The sequence below is a fragment of the Drosophila erecta genome, unplaced genomic scaffold, assembly GCF_003286155.1.
Source record: "Drosophila erecta strain 14021-0224.00,06,07 unplaced genomic scaffold, DereRS2 tig00000092-arrow-pilon, whole genome shotgun sequence".
In the NCBI taxonomy this organism is placed as follows: domain Eukaryota; kingdom Metazoa; phylum Arthropoda; class Insecta; order Diptera; family Drosophilidae; genus Drosophila; species Drosophila erecta.
The window spans coordinates 8,218,386-8,236,606 of NW_020825207.1; the positions used below are offsets into that span (position 1 = coordinate 8,218,386).

General features: G+C 44.4%; 2 protein-coding genes across 2 annotated transcripts in view; one reads left to right on the top strand and one right to left on the bottom strand.

Annotated features, from left to right (window-relative positions):
* LOC6547078 overlaps nucleotides 1-18,221 on the top strand; it is a 58,191-nt gene that overhangs the window by 9,648 nt on the left and 30,322 nt on the right. Inside the window, 1 exon segment of the mRNA XM_026980844.1 lies at nucleotides 146-292. Within this exon segment, the coding sequence (XP_026836645.1) occupies nucleotides 146-292 (147 nt within the window).
* LOC6547077 lies at nucleotides 2,971-3,881 on the bottom strand. Its single transcript, XM_015156864.2, has 3 exons — nucleotides 3,463-3,881; nucleotides 3,280-3,403; nucleotides 2,971-3,225 (listed from the first exon to the last, which is right to left on the bottom strand). Exons 1-3 carry the CDS (start codon nucleotides 3,829-3,831, stop codon nucleotides 3,110-3,112), a joined length of 609 nt encoding a protein of 202 aa, XP_015012350.1. The 5' UTR covers nucleotides 3,832-3,881; the 3' UTR covers nucleotides 2,971-3,109.

The following is an 18,221-nucleotide window of genomic DNA, read 5'->3' on the forward strand; positions in this document are numbered from 1 at the left end:
TGACTTTTAAAAACTAAAATAGTTTACAGGATCTATTATTTTCACAAAAAAAGTGGTTTTACGACCTCTAAAACTATTTTATATTACAGTATCATCACCCATGGTGATTTTTATTTTAATAATCTGGTTACTTTTCCTCCCGCAGGACTCCATTGAGGCCCTGAATCGAACGCAGACCCGTGGAATCGAGGGTCAGCTGTACAACAAGGTCAACGAGCTGCAGGAGGATTTGTCCATGAAGAAGTTCGACCTGCGGGCCAAGCAGATCCATTTGGCGGCCATAAGGGCTCAGGTGAGTTTCGATTTGGTCGGGGTGAAAAGCTCCAAAGCTTAGCGGGAAAATGAACCCTGGAAAAGCGGGAAAACTTGGAAAAGCTGACAAAGCGACGAAAATAACCAATCGAACTTAAGAAAAGCACTCCCTTAGCTTTTCACAGACCTGTTGCTGGCAGCTTTTTGGGGGAACTTTTCATGGCCGAGATCTAATGAGTTCCATTAGGCGGGGTCGGAACCCCACACGCCCCCATTTGCACGCTTGAAAGTACAGATGAACTGGCGCTCGTATGTAGGTCAAACAGCTGATTGCCGACTGCGCATGTGACCCAAGCGTTTCGCCATCCCTCTCGCTCATTGGACCATTGAAAGCCGCCAGCAGGAGCCAACTGTGGGTTAGGTTCGTCCTTCGCCTTTCGCTTAGTCCTGCGGTAGATTAGCTTGTGCGTGGTCAGTGCGGCAGTATGGCTTGATTTTGTCCTGCACTTTCCAGTTTCCTGTTTTTTTGCGGTTCCCAAAAGAGGGTTACTCAGCCAAAACTACTCCGTGTGCTGTGCGACTTTCTGTGTTTTCTGTTGTGGCGAACTATTACGGTGTGGGAGTTTGGGAAAACCAGCAGCCTTTTGAGTGTAACCTCAACCTCTGGGCCTGCAAGTGAATCAGCTGTTGCCGAACAGGGCTCGGAAAAGTTAGTTGAGAGAGCGAGAGAGTGAGCGAGTGAGAGAGCGCGGAAAATTGCATGCGAAGCGTTGCCAGACATTCGAGCATTTTCCCGATGTCGCTGTTTATAAAAGCAGCGTGCAACGTTCGCTCCGAGTCAGTCACGTGCTTGCACTTCGACGTATACGTAACGCGGCTCGCCAGCTCCGCTCTTGGGTGATCCGTTCGACAAATTAGCCGTAGCCGTAGTGCCGTAGCCGTAGCCGTAGCCGTACTTCCGCAGCCGTATCCGTATCCGTAAGCGCGCCGTCGTCGTCGTCGTTCTTCGTCGCGACTGAGGTGCGATTGGCTGCCAATCGCGCAACTGGAGGGGCTAGCTAAGAAACCAAAAGCAAACGAAACACAAACCTTAGATCCAAATAAAGTCGAAAAAATAAAAAAATTTATATATATATATATATATAAATATATCCCGAAAACAGACACCATTCATATATATATCCACCTAATATATATGCATAATTTTAGAGCGCAGTTCAGGGCAGGCTTTTCTAGGCGAGTTGTTCTCTATTTTGATAGCCACACACAAGATAAATTGAATTGAGTGCAGCGCGTAAGTAACTAAACGATGATCAAAATAGTAATGCAACCAACTAGTCGACAGTCCATGTAAAATAACTTAGCTTTATAAACCAATCACGCATACGCACCGTGCGCCCAACGAATTCGAATCATAAAACAAATAGAAAAGAATATAAATATAAATAAACAAAAAACGAATCTATGTAGCACTGCCAGAATTACTTCAAATCTTTTGCCTGCCTTCTACAATAAATTTCTAGCCAAGTAGTCGAAATTCGTGGCCAAGTGCTTAACTTCACCAATCAGAAGCTAGTGCAAAACTAATGCCAATAAAACACAACTCAATCAATCTAGCTAGCTCGTATGTACTGTAAATAACCAATACTCTTTGCTAATCTAGATGTAGTTTACTCTATTCTTACTCAGTAATTGCAACATCAACTATGTAAAAATCTATCTAGAGCTAGAGGCTCGGCTCGCTTTGCATTTTGTAATTTCGTGACCTTTGTGCCTGCACCGCACCACCCGACTGTGGGTGCAGTCGCAATAGCACCCGTACACGTACTTGTAACCACCAAATACTACCAACCACCCACAACACACTTCGCATCCGTATCCGCATCTGAATTCGCATCCGAATCTGAATCCGAATCCGAAAGCTATATCTGAATCCGCCTCCGATGTCGCGAGGAGTGAAAACCCGTTTGTGAACGGCCATCACTTGAGAAAATCTATAGAGAGACTAGCGACCCCGGCGACACCTCGAAATTGTTGTTTGTTAAAAACACATTGCGTAAATAAAAGTACCAGTAGCCGAGAGCCACACGCACACGTACACCCCCTCCTCACATAATATATACATAAATATATATACGAGTATATATCTGCCCCATCATGCGCGTTATCGTTCTCAAAAAGAATCGGCCCAACAAACGCGGCACGCCCACGGCAGCAGCGGCCACCTCCTCGCGAGAACCGGCCAAAAAATCGCCGTACGCAAAAGTAAGAATTTGAATTTAAACTCGATACTCTCAATATTTGGTTTCAATTTTCGACGATGAAATTCTCGTTATCGCGATAACGAGCATTTCAGCCTTTTGTTTCCTGTCCAATTTGCCAGTGCAATCAATTTTTGAGTGTCCTACACCCCGATATGTTATATTTTCAGTGTGCACATTTCCCGGATTTTCCGATGCAAATGTGCAAGTTTTCGCGCCGCTCGTGTATGTTTCATGATTTTGAATGCAAATGCAATTACTTAGCCACAATAAGCGCATGTTTAAGTAGCAATCTGTGCATATGTAGCTCAAAAATTGGTTGTAGTGGCCAGGCATGCTCTAAACTTAACTACCAATGAAATATTTGTTTTGTGTTTGAATTACCATATGCTTTACCATTTAACTGAGCTAAAAACGCTTTGAGTCTTGTTTTAGACACCAAAATGATCAAATATTTCAGTGTATTGTGTATTTTCTCTGAATTTATATGAGTACATGCTTTTTCTATTTAGTAATGCAACAACCCAAGTTAAAATTAAATAATTGTAAGTAGGAGCTTGCAAATTTTAAAGTATAATTAATTTATCTTGCACTAATTAAACTTCCTCGTTGCGCGTGTAAAGGACTTCCGATTCTTCCACGTTACGACGAAGTTTTTTCTGCAATTTCAAAACCAAGGAGGCAACCACTGCGCAGAAATAGATTTCAAGAACTGAAATTTGAGCAAGTTAAAATAAAAAGTATATACATACACTTCTTTACTCACAAATTGAAATAGTGGAAATGAAGAGAGTCGGCAGGTCGCCGTATTGCATGATATCAATACAAGTGCTAATTAACAAGGTTATAACCGCAATGCAAATCCAAAGGACGAGACAGGATAGGTGACTCTGGGAAAAGTAGGGTACTAGGTATTATTCGAACTTATACGAAAGGTGCGAGTACTTACACATTCAGCACCTATAATAAGCAGCAAGGATCTGAAGACAGTCAACGAGCACAGTGCTCTTTGGAAGTAGAGGTTGCTTTCAAACATCGGCATCATGGTATTGGGTCCTAGCATATCTCCGTCCGGTTCCCTGGTGACCAGCAGGGAATCCGGTGACTCCGTAGTTGTGGTCTTGATCTCCAGCTCCGTCATGTGAAGGGTGAACATTTGCAACACACTTACCACGGCTTCGAAGACGGCTATCATTTTGCAGCCCGTTTTCAAGCTGAAGAAATAAAAGCAGCTAGTCAGTCCCTTTATTTCATTGATATTCTCATTAAGTCGCGTCCAGCCAATTGGGGAATTCAGAAAATTTCGAATATACGCCATTCTCGAGCGATTTCAGTAGATTACTGGAATAAATGCCGCTAAACAATTCGTTGCCAGCCTACTAATGAACTTTTCATCGATAGCCTCTGATTGAGTTTTGGGTTTACTTCCGATTCGGCCACTCGGAGTTAAGTGCACAAGAAAATCCAATTTGATTTATACGCTGCGGCAAGCGGAGCCCCAAAATGGACGAAAATCTAAAACAATTCAATTTTCCAAGTGTGGCAGCCAGAAACAGAAAAACAAAAAGCAAAAAAAAGACAACAAAAAATCGTTTCCTTCCTGTTCCGCCAAACCCTCCGGTACTTGTTCAACTTGTTCCGCCCGATTCGATGGCACAATCAGTTGCCCATAAGCGAAATTCCCTTACTGATTTCCTTTTAAAAGCATTTTTCGAATTGTCTTGACTGCGAGGCAGCCACTTGAGTCTGTCCGCCCGACCTTCGCCCCCTGTTACCTCATTTCAGTTTCATTTTGGCCCTGTTTCCAAAAAGCCCGGGGCCAAGTCGTGTTTCCCATTTATTTATTATTGTACGGCGTGCTGCTGCTGCTGCTGCTGCTGCTTCTACTGCAATGACAATTTGCTGCGAATATGCCTTATCGGTTGCCATCCAAGCCAATATGCTTGAATTATTTCATTTGGCTCGAGAGCTGAGACTCATTCAATTAATTAATCGCATTGTGACTGGCATTATTTCTACCGATTTAAAATGCACAAGTGGACCACCTGCAAAAGGGGATTAATTTCGCAGAGCTCGAGAAGAGGCGCTCGGTCCCTAGGATTTATGGTTAAGCATGTCGCCGCGCGTCGACTGAAGGTCAAAAGCTGTGCTCCTTTATAAAGGGTTAATTTTAAATTTATGGCCTTCCCCACACTAACTTATTCGAGTCGAATCCTTGTCCAGGGACCTACGACAAATCCGTAGGCCAATCGTGGGGGAGCCCACAAATTTGCACGTTAACCGCAACCAAAGCAACAATGGCTTCCTCAATTTGTTTAAGTGTGTGCGTGGGAGTGTCTTTTTCTGCGTGTGTGTGTGTGTGATGTGTGTGTGTGCGATGTGTGCGTGTGGGGGTGAAGGCTAATGTGTGTGGGTGACACGGTGATATTTCTCTGGGTCCTGACACGTTATCTGGGCGACGCCCGTGTTGGTTCCTACTTTATTTTATTGCTTTAATAAATATGAAATGGGCTTACTTTTTTCCGGACATTCGGCATAGTTTTGCTTTTTTCGCGCCACTCACCATTCACCCCATTCACCATTCACCACTCGCCCCTCGAGTGCCACCAATTATGTTGCCCAAATTGGGTTCTTCTTTATGACAATCCTCTTAATCTTAATCACGCGACTTGATGGCCACAAGGAATTGATGCCCGCGCGCTGAATAGGAATATTTATACGCATGCGGGTCTATACGTCCATAGGTCCACGGGTCTTTGTGTTTGGAAGCATAATTTGCTCGGGCATAAATTTTAATTAATCATAAAAACGCTGGCATAAAAATGCCAACAGGTCCTGGCAGCGCTTTCTTTCTTGTGCCTGGGCCAGTTCTCGCGTCCCAATCCGCTGCAGCCTTCGCCTAGCGCATTCCATCCAGGAATTCATATTCATGTTTAATAATAAATCACAAGATGCCGCCGCTGTTCGCCAGGAGCTGGGGCTGCCCGGGGGCAGCTGCGGTTGCATCCTTGGAATCCGCACAGAAAAACACTGGGAAAGCGTCAGCCGAAGGCGAAGTCAAATGCCAAAGGAAGCCCCAGTAGAATGGCGGCGGCATAAAAGGATTTGCGGCTAAAGGCAAATTTAATTAAAGACATCAGCACCGCCTCACACACAATGGCGCTGAATCAGGAGCAAATCCCTTGGCCTCAGCCGTTTTAATTGCCCACTACCTGTTCCTGTTCAGCAGCCAAGCGGCCAAAAAGGACGAACCGAACAATGAACAATGGGTATTCATTTGCGAATTTTGGTATCAATTAACCGACCGCCCATTCATCATCAGAGTCGTATCTAACGGATGTATGCTTCAACTAATTCAGTGAATGAACACGAGGCGAAAATGTTTTGCAGTTCTGCATTTCACACTGAAGGCTTTCGCTGTTGCCTGATAAATAATTAAGTGGCAGGGTCGCAGCCACCAATGCAAATTAAAAAGCGTGGTGCACTCGATAGAGTCGACTAGGAGGCACCCTGTATAAGTTCATGTGACAAGTAGTCAAGTATCTCAATTAGGCGAAATACAAATATTTAGAAAAAACAAAAATAAATAGATACAGAGGTAATATGATCCTTGCAAGTCCTTGAATACATTTCACATTTCTTATTCAACAAATAGTAAAATAGGAAAAGTTTAAGGTTTTTTTTAAATTGCCAAGTACCTTACATTATGCCCCAAATGCTCGGGTCTCAAAAATTGAAGATGTACATTGCTACTTCTACTGGGGGCCAAGTGGGAGTACCGCATTGGGGTCGTTCGGCTGAATCTGATGGACACTTGAACAGACAGATTTTTGGCCGCTTGGCGCTCTGGAGATTTCACATTTCGTTGACGCACGAATGGCACGAAAAACAGTTTCAGCTTTCAGTTTCAGCTTCAGTTTCTGTTTCGATTCCTGGCACTCGTCATGGGTATCTGGCTGGTATCTGGTATCTGGTATCTAGTATGTGGCATATCTGCATGTGGGTGTGTTTGCATTCATTAAAATTTCATTCGAAAATCAGCAGATATGCTGCTCTAGCCTCTCCTAGTCATTTGTTTTGCCAGCCACGAGAACTTGCCATTGTATTCCCGTATTCCCCTCGGATCGCTGCTCCTTGGAAGGGAAATATTCGCCTGTCAGCAGGAGCCAAGTTGATGGAAATCTGTGAAATTGGTAGAAAAAGTGCAAGGACAGGCAAATCGTAAGTTGATATGCTTGTGTCTTGAATATTTTATTGCTGGATGGATAAATGGGGTCCACAACTGAATACATGTGCGAATGTTTAGCACTAAGCACAAACTAAGTTTCACTCGCCTTACGTGTAAATGAAATATCAGGATGCATGTGAAATAGAGTCATAACAAGGAGCATCATTGTAGCACCAGGAATATTGGAAATCTTAAGTGTTTCTTTATATTCAATGTGATTAAAATGTGGACAAATCAAAGGAAAACTTCACAGTTAGTAAAGCTTGGATTTCACCTCGTTTAGTACACTTTACTTACTTTAAAGCGAACTTTATTGATACTGAACTAGACAACCGTTTGGGTTGCCATTATTAATTTTACTAGAAAATGGTTTGTTTCCCGCGCTGTCGTTGCAAATCGAATAACATTTTTATTCTTCCCCTGGCGATTTCAGTGGAATTTACGATTGCGTCAAAAAGTATGCCATGCTGGCCAAGCCAATAAAGTTCGCTCTTTATGGAAGGGAAGGATTTGGTTGAAAAGCAGAAAGGACCTAATGGTTTTAAAATTCGCTCACCCACTAATGCGAACCCTTCAGATCCTTCAGCTTTTGCTGGTCCTGCGAAGCTGGCGGCTGTTTATCTGACATTCATAGTTTATGCTCCGTGTTCTGTTCACCTTACTCAACAAGATAAACGCAGTCGAATTTCCCTGGGTAAAATGGGATAAAGGAAGATGGGCAAAAATATGGCCGAGATATAGGGAAAACCACGATGGCGGAGATGGAGCTGGGGCGATGAGCCAGAGGAGCAATGATAAAACTAGTAAAGCATACAACATTGTTTGACTTTGTGGATTTGGCGAGGCATGGAGCAATTCCACTCAGTTTTGCTCGTACTGCTACCCACTTTCTACTTTCCACCCAAAGGTGGCCTTTTCCAAAGGGCGCCTCAAAGCATTTTTGGCAGTTAACCCGTAAAGATGATAAATGCGAATGTCTTTGCCGTTTGAGTGTGAGTTGTTGCAGTGCCTACTCAAGGAATTTATGGCCACCCGAAAAGCGACCATTGCAAACAAAGCGACAAGGAAAACAATCAGAGAAAATGGAAAAACGCGAGGCCGAGCTGCTTGAGTTTTCTTCTCCTTTCGGTGAGATTGACAGGGCAGCTGGCCGAGAGCCATCTCCACTGCATCCTCCTTCTCGCTTCTGCTTCTCGTGGCACTGCTGATCCTGGCCAAACAGAAAGTCACATTAATCAACACTTAAACGTTTAATTGCCGTACATTAATCTTGAGGTTAAGCCGCCTCCATTTGGCCCCCAACTGTCAATTTCGGCCGGCTTGTGTGGGTGTGTTCTTGTGGCCTCTTTCCGACTGCCGCTGTTCCGGCATTAATTGTGTCATTTGGCAATTAACTTTCCGCCCCCCCGGAAAACGTTGGTGTGACAAATTCGGGGCTCGCCGCTTGTAAATATTGATGAGCCGCGGCTGCCACGAGGTGGCGTTGTGGCAAGGAGGTGAATCTGGTCCAAGCCGAGCGGGCCAAAACCGTTGATGGACCGTTGCCAAAATTATGTTCGAGCTTATGCCGCTGGCTTGCAGCTGTCGCAGTTTTGATTGAAATATGAGCCTGGAACTGCCAGCGATGTGACCTCAACTGCGCTGGAATGGTGGAGATGCGAGTGGCGAGTTGAGAGTGGAAAGTGGTGGCGGGTCATTGGGTAGTCCTGGCTTTTGCGAAGAGTTAATTAATTTCCACGTTGACATTTCACTCCGCTGTATATTTAATGAGCGGGCTTTGGTTACGGCTGCGGTTTCACTCACTCTCGGCCTTTCCTCAATTTATCTGAATTAGCGAATATTTTCCAGGCTGGCAAATAAATAAGCATTATGGCTAAAGTTGATACTAGGATCATGTGTATTTATTTTATTTTTTTAAGTGTGTGTATTTATTTTATTTATGAATTTAAGCGAATAAATTTACTGATTTTTTTCATTAATTTTCGATGTTTCCGAAGTTGTGAATCACAAATGAAGTCAAGCCAAAAATTGTTAAGCAAAGCTCATTAAACACAGATTTTGTTTTCGCCTTAGTAAGTTAATCTTTATATGCAAATAAATTTTCACCGAGGCACATTTACCAAAAACTATTTAACACCCAATTTATTATCTGAAATGCTTTAAAGTTAGCTTCCTGGTTCAAGCACCTCACAAAATGAGTGAGTAATTTATGCTTATAGTTTTGCAGCCCTGCTTCATCAACATATATTTTCTGATCTGGCAAAAAGGGCTACAGAAATAGTTGCGGCAAAAGTTGGGCCCAAGAGCCAAATAGATGTCTAAATAAATTCCATAATTTCATTTGGCCGGTGCATATTCAATAAGCGAAACTTTGGCCGTCAGGGAAATAGAATAATAACGTTTACCAGCCGCATAATCTATATCCATCTCTCTTTCCGCTCCCGATTACGACTCTGTCCGTCTCTTTCTGCGGTGCAAGTGCAAGTACATGAGTGTATTTGCCTTTGCGAGCTGCATTTCGCCTTCAAAAGGAAAAGTTTGCACTATTTGCTTGGCACTTGTCTTTTATTTTGCCCCACACTCACACCCACTCTTACCCCCTTACCCCCACTGGCTGCCATTTTGCAGCACTTTCTTCGCTTTTTATTTTCCGCTTTTTCAATTTTTATTTATGCAAATAAGTTTCGCCTGCCATTGTTGCCCGCCGCTGCTTGTTATCGCATAAGGATGTTGTTACAAGTTTACTACTCACTCCGCCTTCATCTGGGCCGCCTTTGTCGTTGTCTATATAGTATGTGCTCATCTTGGTCTATTTTTGTACTTTTCCTTTTTTTTTTTGGTTTTTCTCTGTATTTTCTTTTTGGCCAGGCCAGCATGTAGATGTTGGCCACGGCTGGCCGCCCACGACAAGTGTTACGAGTGTCAGTAAAATAGTTGAATAATGGCAAATGGCAATGGCTGAGGCAATGGCAAAGGCAGAAGTGATACTGTCTGCTCTTCGTTGTCCAAAGTTTAATTATCACTGTGTTTTCCCCCTGTGCGCCATGTGAGCTTTAGTTTGCTGTTTGAATTTTAAACTTTTCCCTGCCAATATTTTTTCCGACTGGCATTTCTGTGGTCTCAACTGCGAACTTTGTGCATTTGACCTTTTTTTACCCTGCCGTCTGGCATTTTTTGTTGTTGGTTTTATTGCTTTGATAGCAGCAGTAGCTCTTGCAGGCGGGTGGGCGTTTCATTTCTGTGGTCAATGGCCATTGCATACTTTTAGGCAAATTCGAAGAAATCACGCATACGCCATGTGCTCGGCAATTAACTCGAGCGCCTGAGCATTTTGTAATGCCCCAGTGTCAGCCAAGCAGTCATGCCAAAAAAATTTCCATATTCATGGGCCGCACACACACTCACGCATTTTATCGCAGTTGCAATTTTTTGCCTGCCCACAGCCTCATGCATTTTTATTACTGCTGTCGTTAGTGCTTTGCATATATTATTAGGAGGCGCCTGTGCAGCTGCAAAATGTGTCCTGTGCCCGTGATGGTGCCTCTGATTGTGCCGCCCACACATTCGCCACTTCCCATTCCCCCACCCCTTCACCGACCCCTTTCCCCGCCAGGAGCAGCGTGTGCCGCACTCATTTGCAGCGTTTGAAATATGCCAAGGAGCTGCCACAAATTTGTGTGCCGAGAAATCAATGAAATAGCTGCACAAGAAGAAAAGGTTCGGAGTTTGGGAAATTAAGCTGGTTCTCAAGTATTCCTTAACATAAGTAGCACATATATGTATTATAGAAATGTGTTTGTTTTAATTCTTTTGACTAGACAATAGCGCAAAGCTTTGTCACATTTAAAGTTACCATTTCCATTGCAACAAGAGCCTCAGGCTTACAGCGCTTTTCTTCGAGTGGAGGGAATTCATTTTCCCCTAACGAAGTACTTTCATCACTGCTGGTACTACCATTTCACTTCCTTTCGGTTCGAAGTACCTTATGGAGCAGGCACTTCATTACACAATCCCTAGCATTTCTCAGTACGGAGCCACTTCGTCTCCTTCAGGTGAATGGTGGATGGTAAACGATGCCACGTGATGTGCATAGACAAACGGATTTGCATTGATCGCGCGGGCAAATGAAAAACGCGAGGGCCAATTGAGTGACACCATCAATTTGCGATAAATCAATGGGCCACGGCACGGCCAAAATGGCTGAGCTGCAAGTATGCATGCCATTTAATCTCTGCTTTCGCTGACGTCGTGACAACTTGATTGCAAATCTCACTCGGATCGTTCGCTGCAATTTGATTCGGTTGGGTTCGCAGTGGCAGTATTCCGCTCCACTCCGCTCCACTCTGCTCCACTCAGCTCCATTCCTAGCTGCTCCAATCGCTAGCCAAAAACTCGCTGCACGTTTCGGGGCTGCAATTAAAGGCTCGTTTGGGGGAAACTTTACGGTGGCCAAGTGCACGGCACTAGTCTCATTTGAAATCCCATTTCGCAGCTCCTATCGCACATGAAAATATGCTGGAAATACAATAAATGAGGCGGAGGTACGAGTAAGTGCAACTGGTACAAGGCCGAATGTTTTTCCACAAAGCGCAGAACGTGGCGCTTTCTTTTATACATTTGGTTTCAGGTACATACATACAAGTATATATGGAATCGTTTGGTCTAGTACCATACTACCACTTTCAATGGCCGTTCGGAAATGTGCGAGTGCTACTAGCACACTCATGTAGCTCTGTGTGTGCGTGCGTGTATGTGTGAGCTGCTTTTTGTGTGGGCGTGTCGCATTTAAGCCGCAGAAATCGCCCTGAGGTCTACCATCTTATGTGGCTTTAATAGAAAACGAGCGGAAAATCGCTTATTATGCCGAAAGGAAATAGTGGCGCTTCCCATTCTCCATGCTTAGCTTTCTTTTACTTTCTTTCACTTTTCCCTGAAATGTGCCAGCGACAGCGGCCGTAATTTGACTTTATATATTTCTTGGTCTTAGCCATGAACCTATTTTATGCAAGATTTGGCTTTTCAGCAAATGTAGGCCAAAGCAAGTGGGGTTTTCCCAAAGCGAAACTGCTTAATTGCATGGGGAATCGCAGATCTCCGAGTGGCTCAAACTTATAGTTTCCAGTGGCTTTAATTGGATTCAAATCGTCATCGATGTATATAGATCAGCAGAGGAAAAGTTTACGTGTCTAGCATAGTTATCGTTTCATTTTCCTTTCATTTCGCTGCTCATTTGCCTGTGAACGCAAACAGCACACTGGAAAAAAGTCCATGACGCTTGCTGATGTTGTACACTACATTATTGTGTAGTTTCGTCGTCGTAGGTAAACCATTTATTTCGTGCTATACAATGGAACCTCGATAAAATGATTAAAAATCAATTTGATTATCATAAATATCAATTTATCTGGATATACGCACTTTGGCGTAGCAATTGGGTGGCAATTGTGGGTGGAAAATGCAGCTGGCTGGTGTTAGCGAAAATATTTTCAAAGAAAACATTGTTCGTGCTTTCCCCTCCCTCAGCACTGCTCAATTTATAAACGATTCGTGCGGCAAATGCATTGGCTTGGAATTTTAATTGGATGATTTCTGGCCGGGGCCACGTGTTGGCAAAAGGAAACCTATGTGCCATAAACATATGTAGTCGCAAATGAGAGAGACGACGGACTGCTAGTGAGTTTAAGCAGCTTTGCCTGCCGACAAATATTTCAATGTTGTTCCAGACGCTGTGCTGCCAAAGATAATCCCCTGGCTCAACACATATTTTATGGGGCGTGGTCGTGGGCGTTTTGGGTCCAAGCACGAACAACTTCCATTTCCACATTGGCAGGCCATAAACGAGCTTTGGACGTGGAGAGTGTCCGCCACACACTCTTACGAATGTGTGTATAATGATGTGGTCCTGCCAAGCGTGAAATGTATGACAAAAGGAGCAAAACAAAGCTGGCGAGTGTTAAGCTAAAAATACATGCACATATCGCACACGCAGCCGAACAATGGCCAAAGCCAGCAAAATCAACACCCAAGAAGAGAACCCAGGACCCGGGAGCCAGGAGCCAGTAACCAGTAACCAGGACCCGAGGAGCAGCTGCTCAAATCCAATAACAAATTACATGCACTAGACAATTGGTCCTTTATTGCGACAGCGGCAAAGGCAAACCAAAGGCAACGGCAATGGCAGCGACAACGAGGACGAGGACGACAACGGCGACTCTTATGCGAAAAGTGCAAAATGATTTACGATTATGTTGATAAAATGGCTTAAATAGTATTTTCATTTCTTGATGCTCGAGTGCACTTTGTGGCATCATCTCTGCTACACTAACACACGCCCGGACACACACACAGACGCACAAGCCGTATCCCACACACCCACACACCCACACACCCACACACTTTCAATTGTCTGCTGCGGCAAAAGTGCCGTATGATTTGTTTGCGCTTAAGCAGCGACGACAGCGAGGCAGCTTTTTCTGCTGCATACTTTTCAGCGCCAAGATTACACACATGTGTGGGTGGGTGTGGGTGAGCGCGCTCCACTCATGTGTGCGAGTGTGTATGCCTATATGTGTGTGTGTGCTTTGTACAGCTTGAAATATTCATGGACTTGACGCTCCTTGGCCTGTCCTTTTCCTATTTATTCTGCTTTTTACTCGGCCAAGCTTCACTTTAAGTTCGCCTGCCAAATGTCTTGACTTTAAAAAGTTTTCCCCTTTTGCATATGAAATCTTTTCTGGGATGCGAGCCCGGATCACTAGCCATATGCAGCCAGCATTGGGTTCGTTTATGCCAGCTCGGGCTGAATAATGAATGCCCAGGACGGAGGAAAACTCGATTTTTCGTGTTGGCTTTTATCCGCAACTTTTCACTGCACTGCCCAAATTGTAAGATAATAAATATAATTCGTTTCGGAAAAAAGCACTAGAAAGCTGGTAGCAAGAGTATGAAGGATTACGTGTGTTAAGACTATCAGACTACTTGAGATTTTAAAATTATATGGTTTTCTATTTCCATTATTTGTTATTTTATAGTTGACCTAGATATTTGTTTTAAGGTATAGAAGCTTACCATAAGACTATTTTTCCCGTGTACACCATTGATAGCCTCATGCGTGTGCAGCTGCATCAGTTCTTATTGATTAAGCCACTCCAAAGGAGGAGGAGAGCAAAATGCTCGGGAATCTGGATGCAGAAGCGATGAATAAAATATAAATGCAGTCGCTTGGCATAATTGAATGAAACCGCAAACATGTCGCCGAAGAGTTCATTTCATTTGGCTGCTGTGCGTTGAGGCTAAGACGCGTGGAAATCAACTGATATATTTGACACAATTCTTGAGCTAATCTAAGTGCGGTCTTAGGTCTCTGGCTGAAGGCAAAACCCGTATATAAGTTAATCCAATTACTTTACACACACCCTAAGCCTAACGCGCAATTGAGTTTATATGGCTGGCTAAAAGGCAAATTGCCCGTGAAATTATGGCAAACACTCCAACTTTCAAGGTCGAGAAGGCGCCTGCCCAACGCATAAATCACATGTGCCCAAGGCCTCGCAATCAAATTGTTGCTTATTTACTATTATTTATTATTACGATTACATCTGTGTGCTGCCTAGGTGGGGGCTAATATTGGAAAGCAGGGACGATAAATTGTACATAAACCCTTAGACCACTTCGCATGTGAATTGCTGATGAGCTTATGAGGTGCAATCGGACTTGAAATCGGTCTATAGCCCCAACAACTGACCTGTCAACTGGCTGAGTGAATGAGTGAATGACTAAATAACGAAATGACTGACTGACTGACTGACTGACTGATGGACTGGCTATAATTGGATTTTCGATTTTCTACTTGTTTCACGCACGCGAGCCGCCCTGTTGACGTTGTTTTTGCTCTTGCCGTCGCTGATGGCGATTAACTTAATTAATGTCACACACTAATGACAACTCAATGCGATTATGCTGACATCTGCATTGGCCGTTGTAGCGCCCAAGTGGCGGACTAAATTAAATTGAGAAATTAACAATGAAGCGGCGAACGACGCGAATAAATTCCAATTTCAATCGAGCAATCGAGCTCGAGTGGCGAATGCGATTAATAAATGAATAGCAAATGAGTGTTTCGCCCGCATTCCGCCCCACTCCGCCCCCACTCCACCCCCACTCCGCCCCATAATCGCACCAATGTTGTCGAAAGGATTGACTTTTAAAGCCCCTAATTAGTCCGTTATGAACTGCTGTGCCAATAGTCGAGCAGCCACACAGAACGCCCATCGAACGCTAAAACAAACCAATTGAGATTGGGCTTGGCAAGTGGATGGCTGGGCCAAATGACTCGCCTCTAATGTTGGCAGGGCTCCTGATCAGGTCCTTTGTCAGTCGCACTTGATCCATTTTCCGCATTCCACTTTCCGCCATCAGCAGCAGGAGCAGCAGGAGCACGACGAACAGGACGAACAGGAGCAGCGGCTGCAGCAGAAAATACAAACATGCCGTCGACTCTTCAGTAGTCCAATTGAGAATGCAAATCTGTGCCCCAGTTGCACTTAGAGAAAACGATTTCCTCAATTGAAAAATATCACCAGCTTAAAGCACGCGTAATCCTTCCCTTTAATTGCGCCAACGAAATCATGTCACACAAATTAAAATTTGTAATATGAAGGGTCTTGTTACAAAGGCAAAGCCAAAGTCTCAGGCATGCTCGTACATCAGGGAACCAATTTTTTCGTTAATTCCACCAACGATGGCAGTGACTGGGACTTGCCTCCTGCTGCTGTTGCTCAATCATCGGCCAGGCGGGTGGAGGCTCGTCATCGCCAGCTACACTAACAGCCTATAATCGCAACTTAACATGCTAACAGCGGAGGCCCACAAGTAGAAGGCACCAAGGACCAAGGACCAAGGAGCAGGGAGCGGGAGCGGGAGCGGGATGGGGAAGGGGCTGAAGCATCAGTGCCAACATCCTTCACATGCCGGATATCGCACAATCTCGAAAAAAACAAAAAATAGTGAAACCAGCTTGACAGGCTGCCATCCAGCTGCTAGTCCTGCCAACCTCAACCTCATCGCTTCCGAGTGCCCCATGTTGCACTAAATGACTCACCCAAAGCCACACCCACACACTCTCACACACTCACACCGCCATGCGACATTTGGGAGGCAGGGAAAGGATGTGTCGAGTGCGTTGCACTGAATTTTACAGCTTTTGTTTCGCTGCTCGAGCTGCTCTTTCTTTCTCTCCCGGCTCAGCTTGTGTTTTATATGCGTTTATCTCCCAGGCTGCCGCCTTTTCGTATTGTTTCCCCTTGTTGCACTGCATCTGGTGCCGAGCCTCCTTCTCCTTATCCTCAGCCTGCTCCCCACCTCCTCCTACGTTTGCTTACTGCTCATCCCGCTTTGCTTATTGGCAGAGAGGTCCTTGGTCCTTGTGCCTTATGCCTTGTGCCTTGTGCCTGAGCAACGTTTACAAACATCCAGTTGAGTGGCTCTGAGTGTCATTGTTCTTGAACATTTGAACATGTGTTGTCAGTGCGAGACCTGCACAGCTGAATGCGCCCATGGAAGATAACCATCTATCGTCCTGTACACCGTAAAAAATAATGTGCCATTCAGCGCAAGGCATCCATAACTCTAAGCGATACAACTTTCGCATATTGTCTGCAATCTGGTTTCATTAGCATAACTTTTACCATCCCCACAAAAGTTTACGCGGAGGCAACTTTTTAACCTTTTACAGCTTCTGAGCATTGCCTTTTTATTAATGTTACCAATGTGTCATAATAAAGGGCACTTAATATTTCAGTTCTTGCACTTGACAGCTTGCCAAAATCATAATTAACATCTTACATGATTGAACTCTTGGTGCCGACTTAGCTTTTGTCATTGATTATTGATTGACTATATAATTGATTTAATATTGCTTTTTAATTAATTGATGGGCTGTCTTGTGCTTGCGGATTTAGGAATAGAATAAAAATGGAAATTACTTGGCAAAGGAATTAATTTTGATTTTCAAAAGCCGAGCGCATTTTATTCGTGTGTAACTATTTCCCCTCATCCAGTGCTTCAGCAATCAACTCGTCAAGCTTGAGCGCCTTATTGCCTCTAGCCAAAAAGCGATTTGATTATGACAGCGGTTTTGGCCATGTTTTAATTCGATGTTTCGCGGCTGCACTTCCGGCGGAAACCACGCCGGTCGCCAAGCGGAAAACTTTGGCCCGTTGTCACCTTGTCGCCTGGCTGCTCACTTTGCCAATATCTGGCCGAATCCAATATAGTGGCTGCAACTGCAGCCAAAAGTGGGTTGGGTGGGTTCGAAGTGGGCCGAGGAAGAAGTGCAACTACAACCATTAGCATTTGACAGAAGAATGGAATAGAAGTCAACAGAAGTGAGGGCCAAGTGAGCCTCTTGGAGAGAAAAAAGGCGAAATGGGAAAAAATATTTGCGCTACCAGAAATTGACAACTGTTTGCTTAGTAGAGAGTGTTTGCACCCCCTGGCCAAAGGAGCCAAAGGAGCCAAAAGGGCCAGAAACCGAAAACCCCACCGAACAAACCCCTCCGAGCAGCCGATGCAGCTGGCGCTGAAAGCGGAAATTTGACACTCTCGTTCCCACTTTCACTTTCGCTTTCACCCGCAGGGCCATAAACAGGGGAATTGATGGCAATAGTGCTGGACGGCGGGGACGCGGAGGGGCAAGTCCTGGGGAAAGTGCGAGTGTTGCAAGTGTGGCAGTGAGGAAGATGAAAACATTCCATTTGCTAGAATGTTGCGCGTTATATCAGCTTACGTTTTAATGGCAATGCCGCTGGCTCTTCTTGGCAGTCAATGATATAGTTTCGTTAGCCATTCGCCGGAGCAGAATGTGCCATTAGATGGCAGCTGAAACAAAGGGAGCAGGCGGACGAGGTGCGGGAGGAGGATGAAGTGCCGCGATGGAGACATCCATGGTCAAACTATTTGATTACCAATTGCTTCTGCTGGAGCACAAGCAGAGCAGTGCCAGGGATATCTGATGATGGCTTTTAATTGCCGCCTCCATTTCAAAGCGCTAATGCTGCAGTTGCTCGGTGGAATAAAAGGAAAATGGCGAAACGAATGGAGAAGCGTTGAAAGCTCACAGAAAAGGGTTTCGATGGAACAATGTGTATGTCAGGGGATACTTAAACTTAAAGTACTAAAGTATACTAAAGGCTTTTCTCAACCATTTGTATAAGTGCTAACACTTAACATTTAAACATGAAAGATGACGCCTAAATCAAATGAGCAGTGCAATTATTAGCATAGATATTACGTATCACATTTATTTAAAAAAAAAATAGCTGTCTTCAGTCAGGCAAACAATCCAAGGGCTCAGACTAAGACTGCATTACGCTCGACCTCGTCGAAATGTAATCAATCAACTTAAGTTGCAGGACTCCATTTCCAAATTGCTTTCTGAGCCACGAAATCGATTAAGACTCGACCGCGAAAGTTTTGCGGGC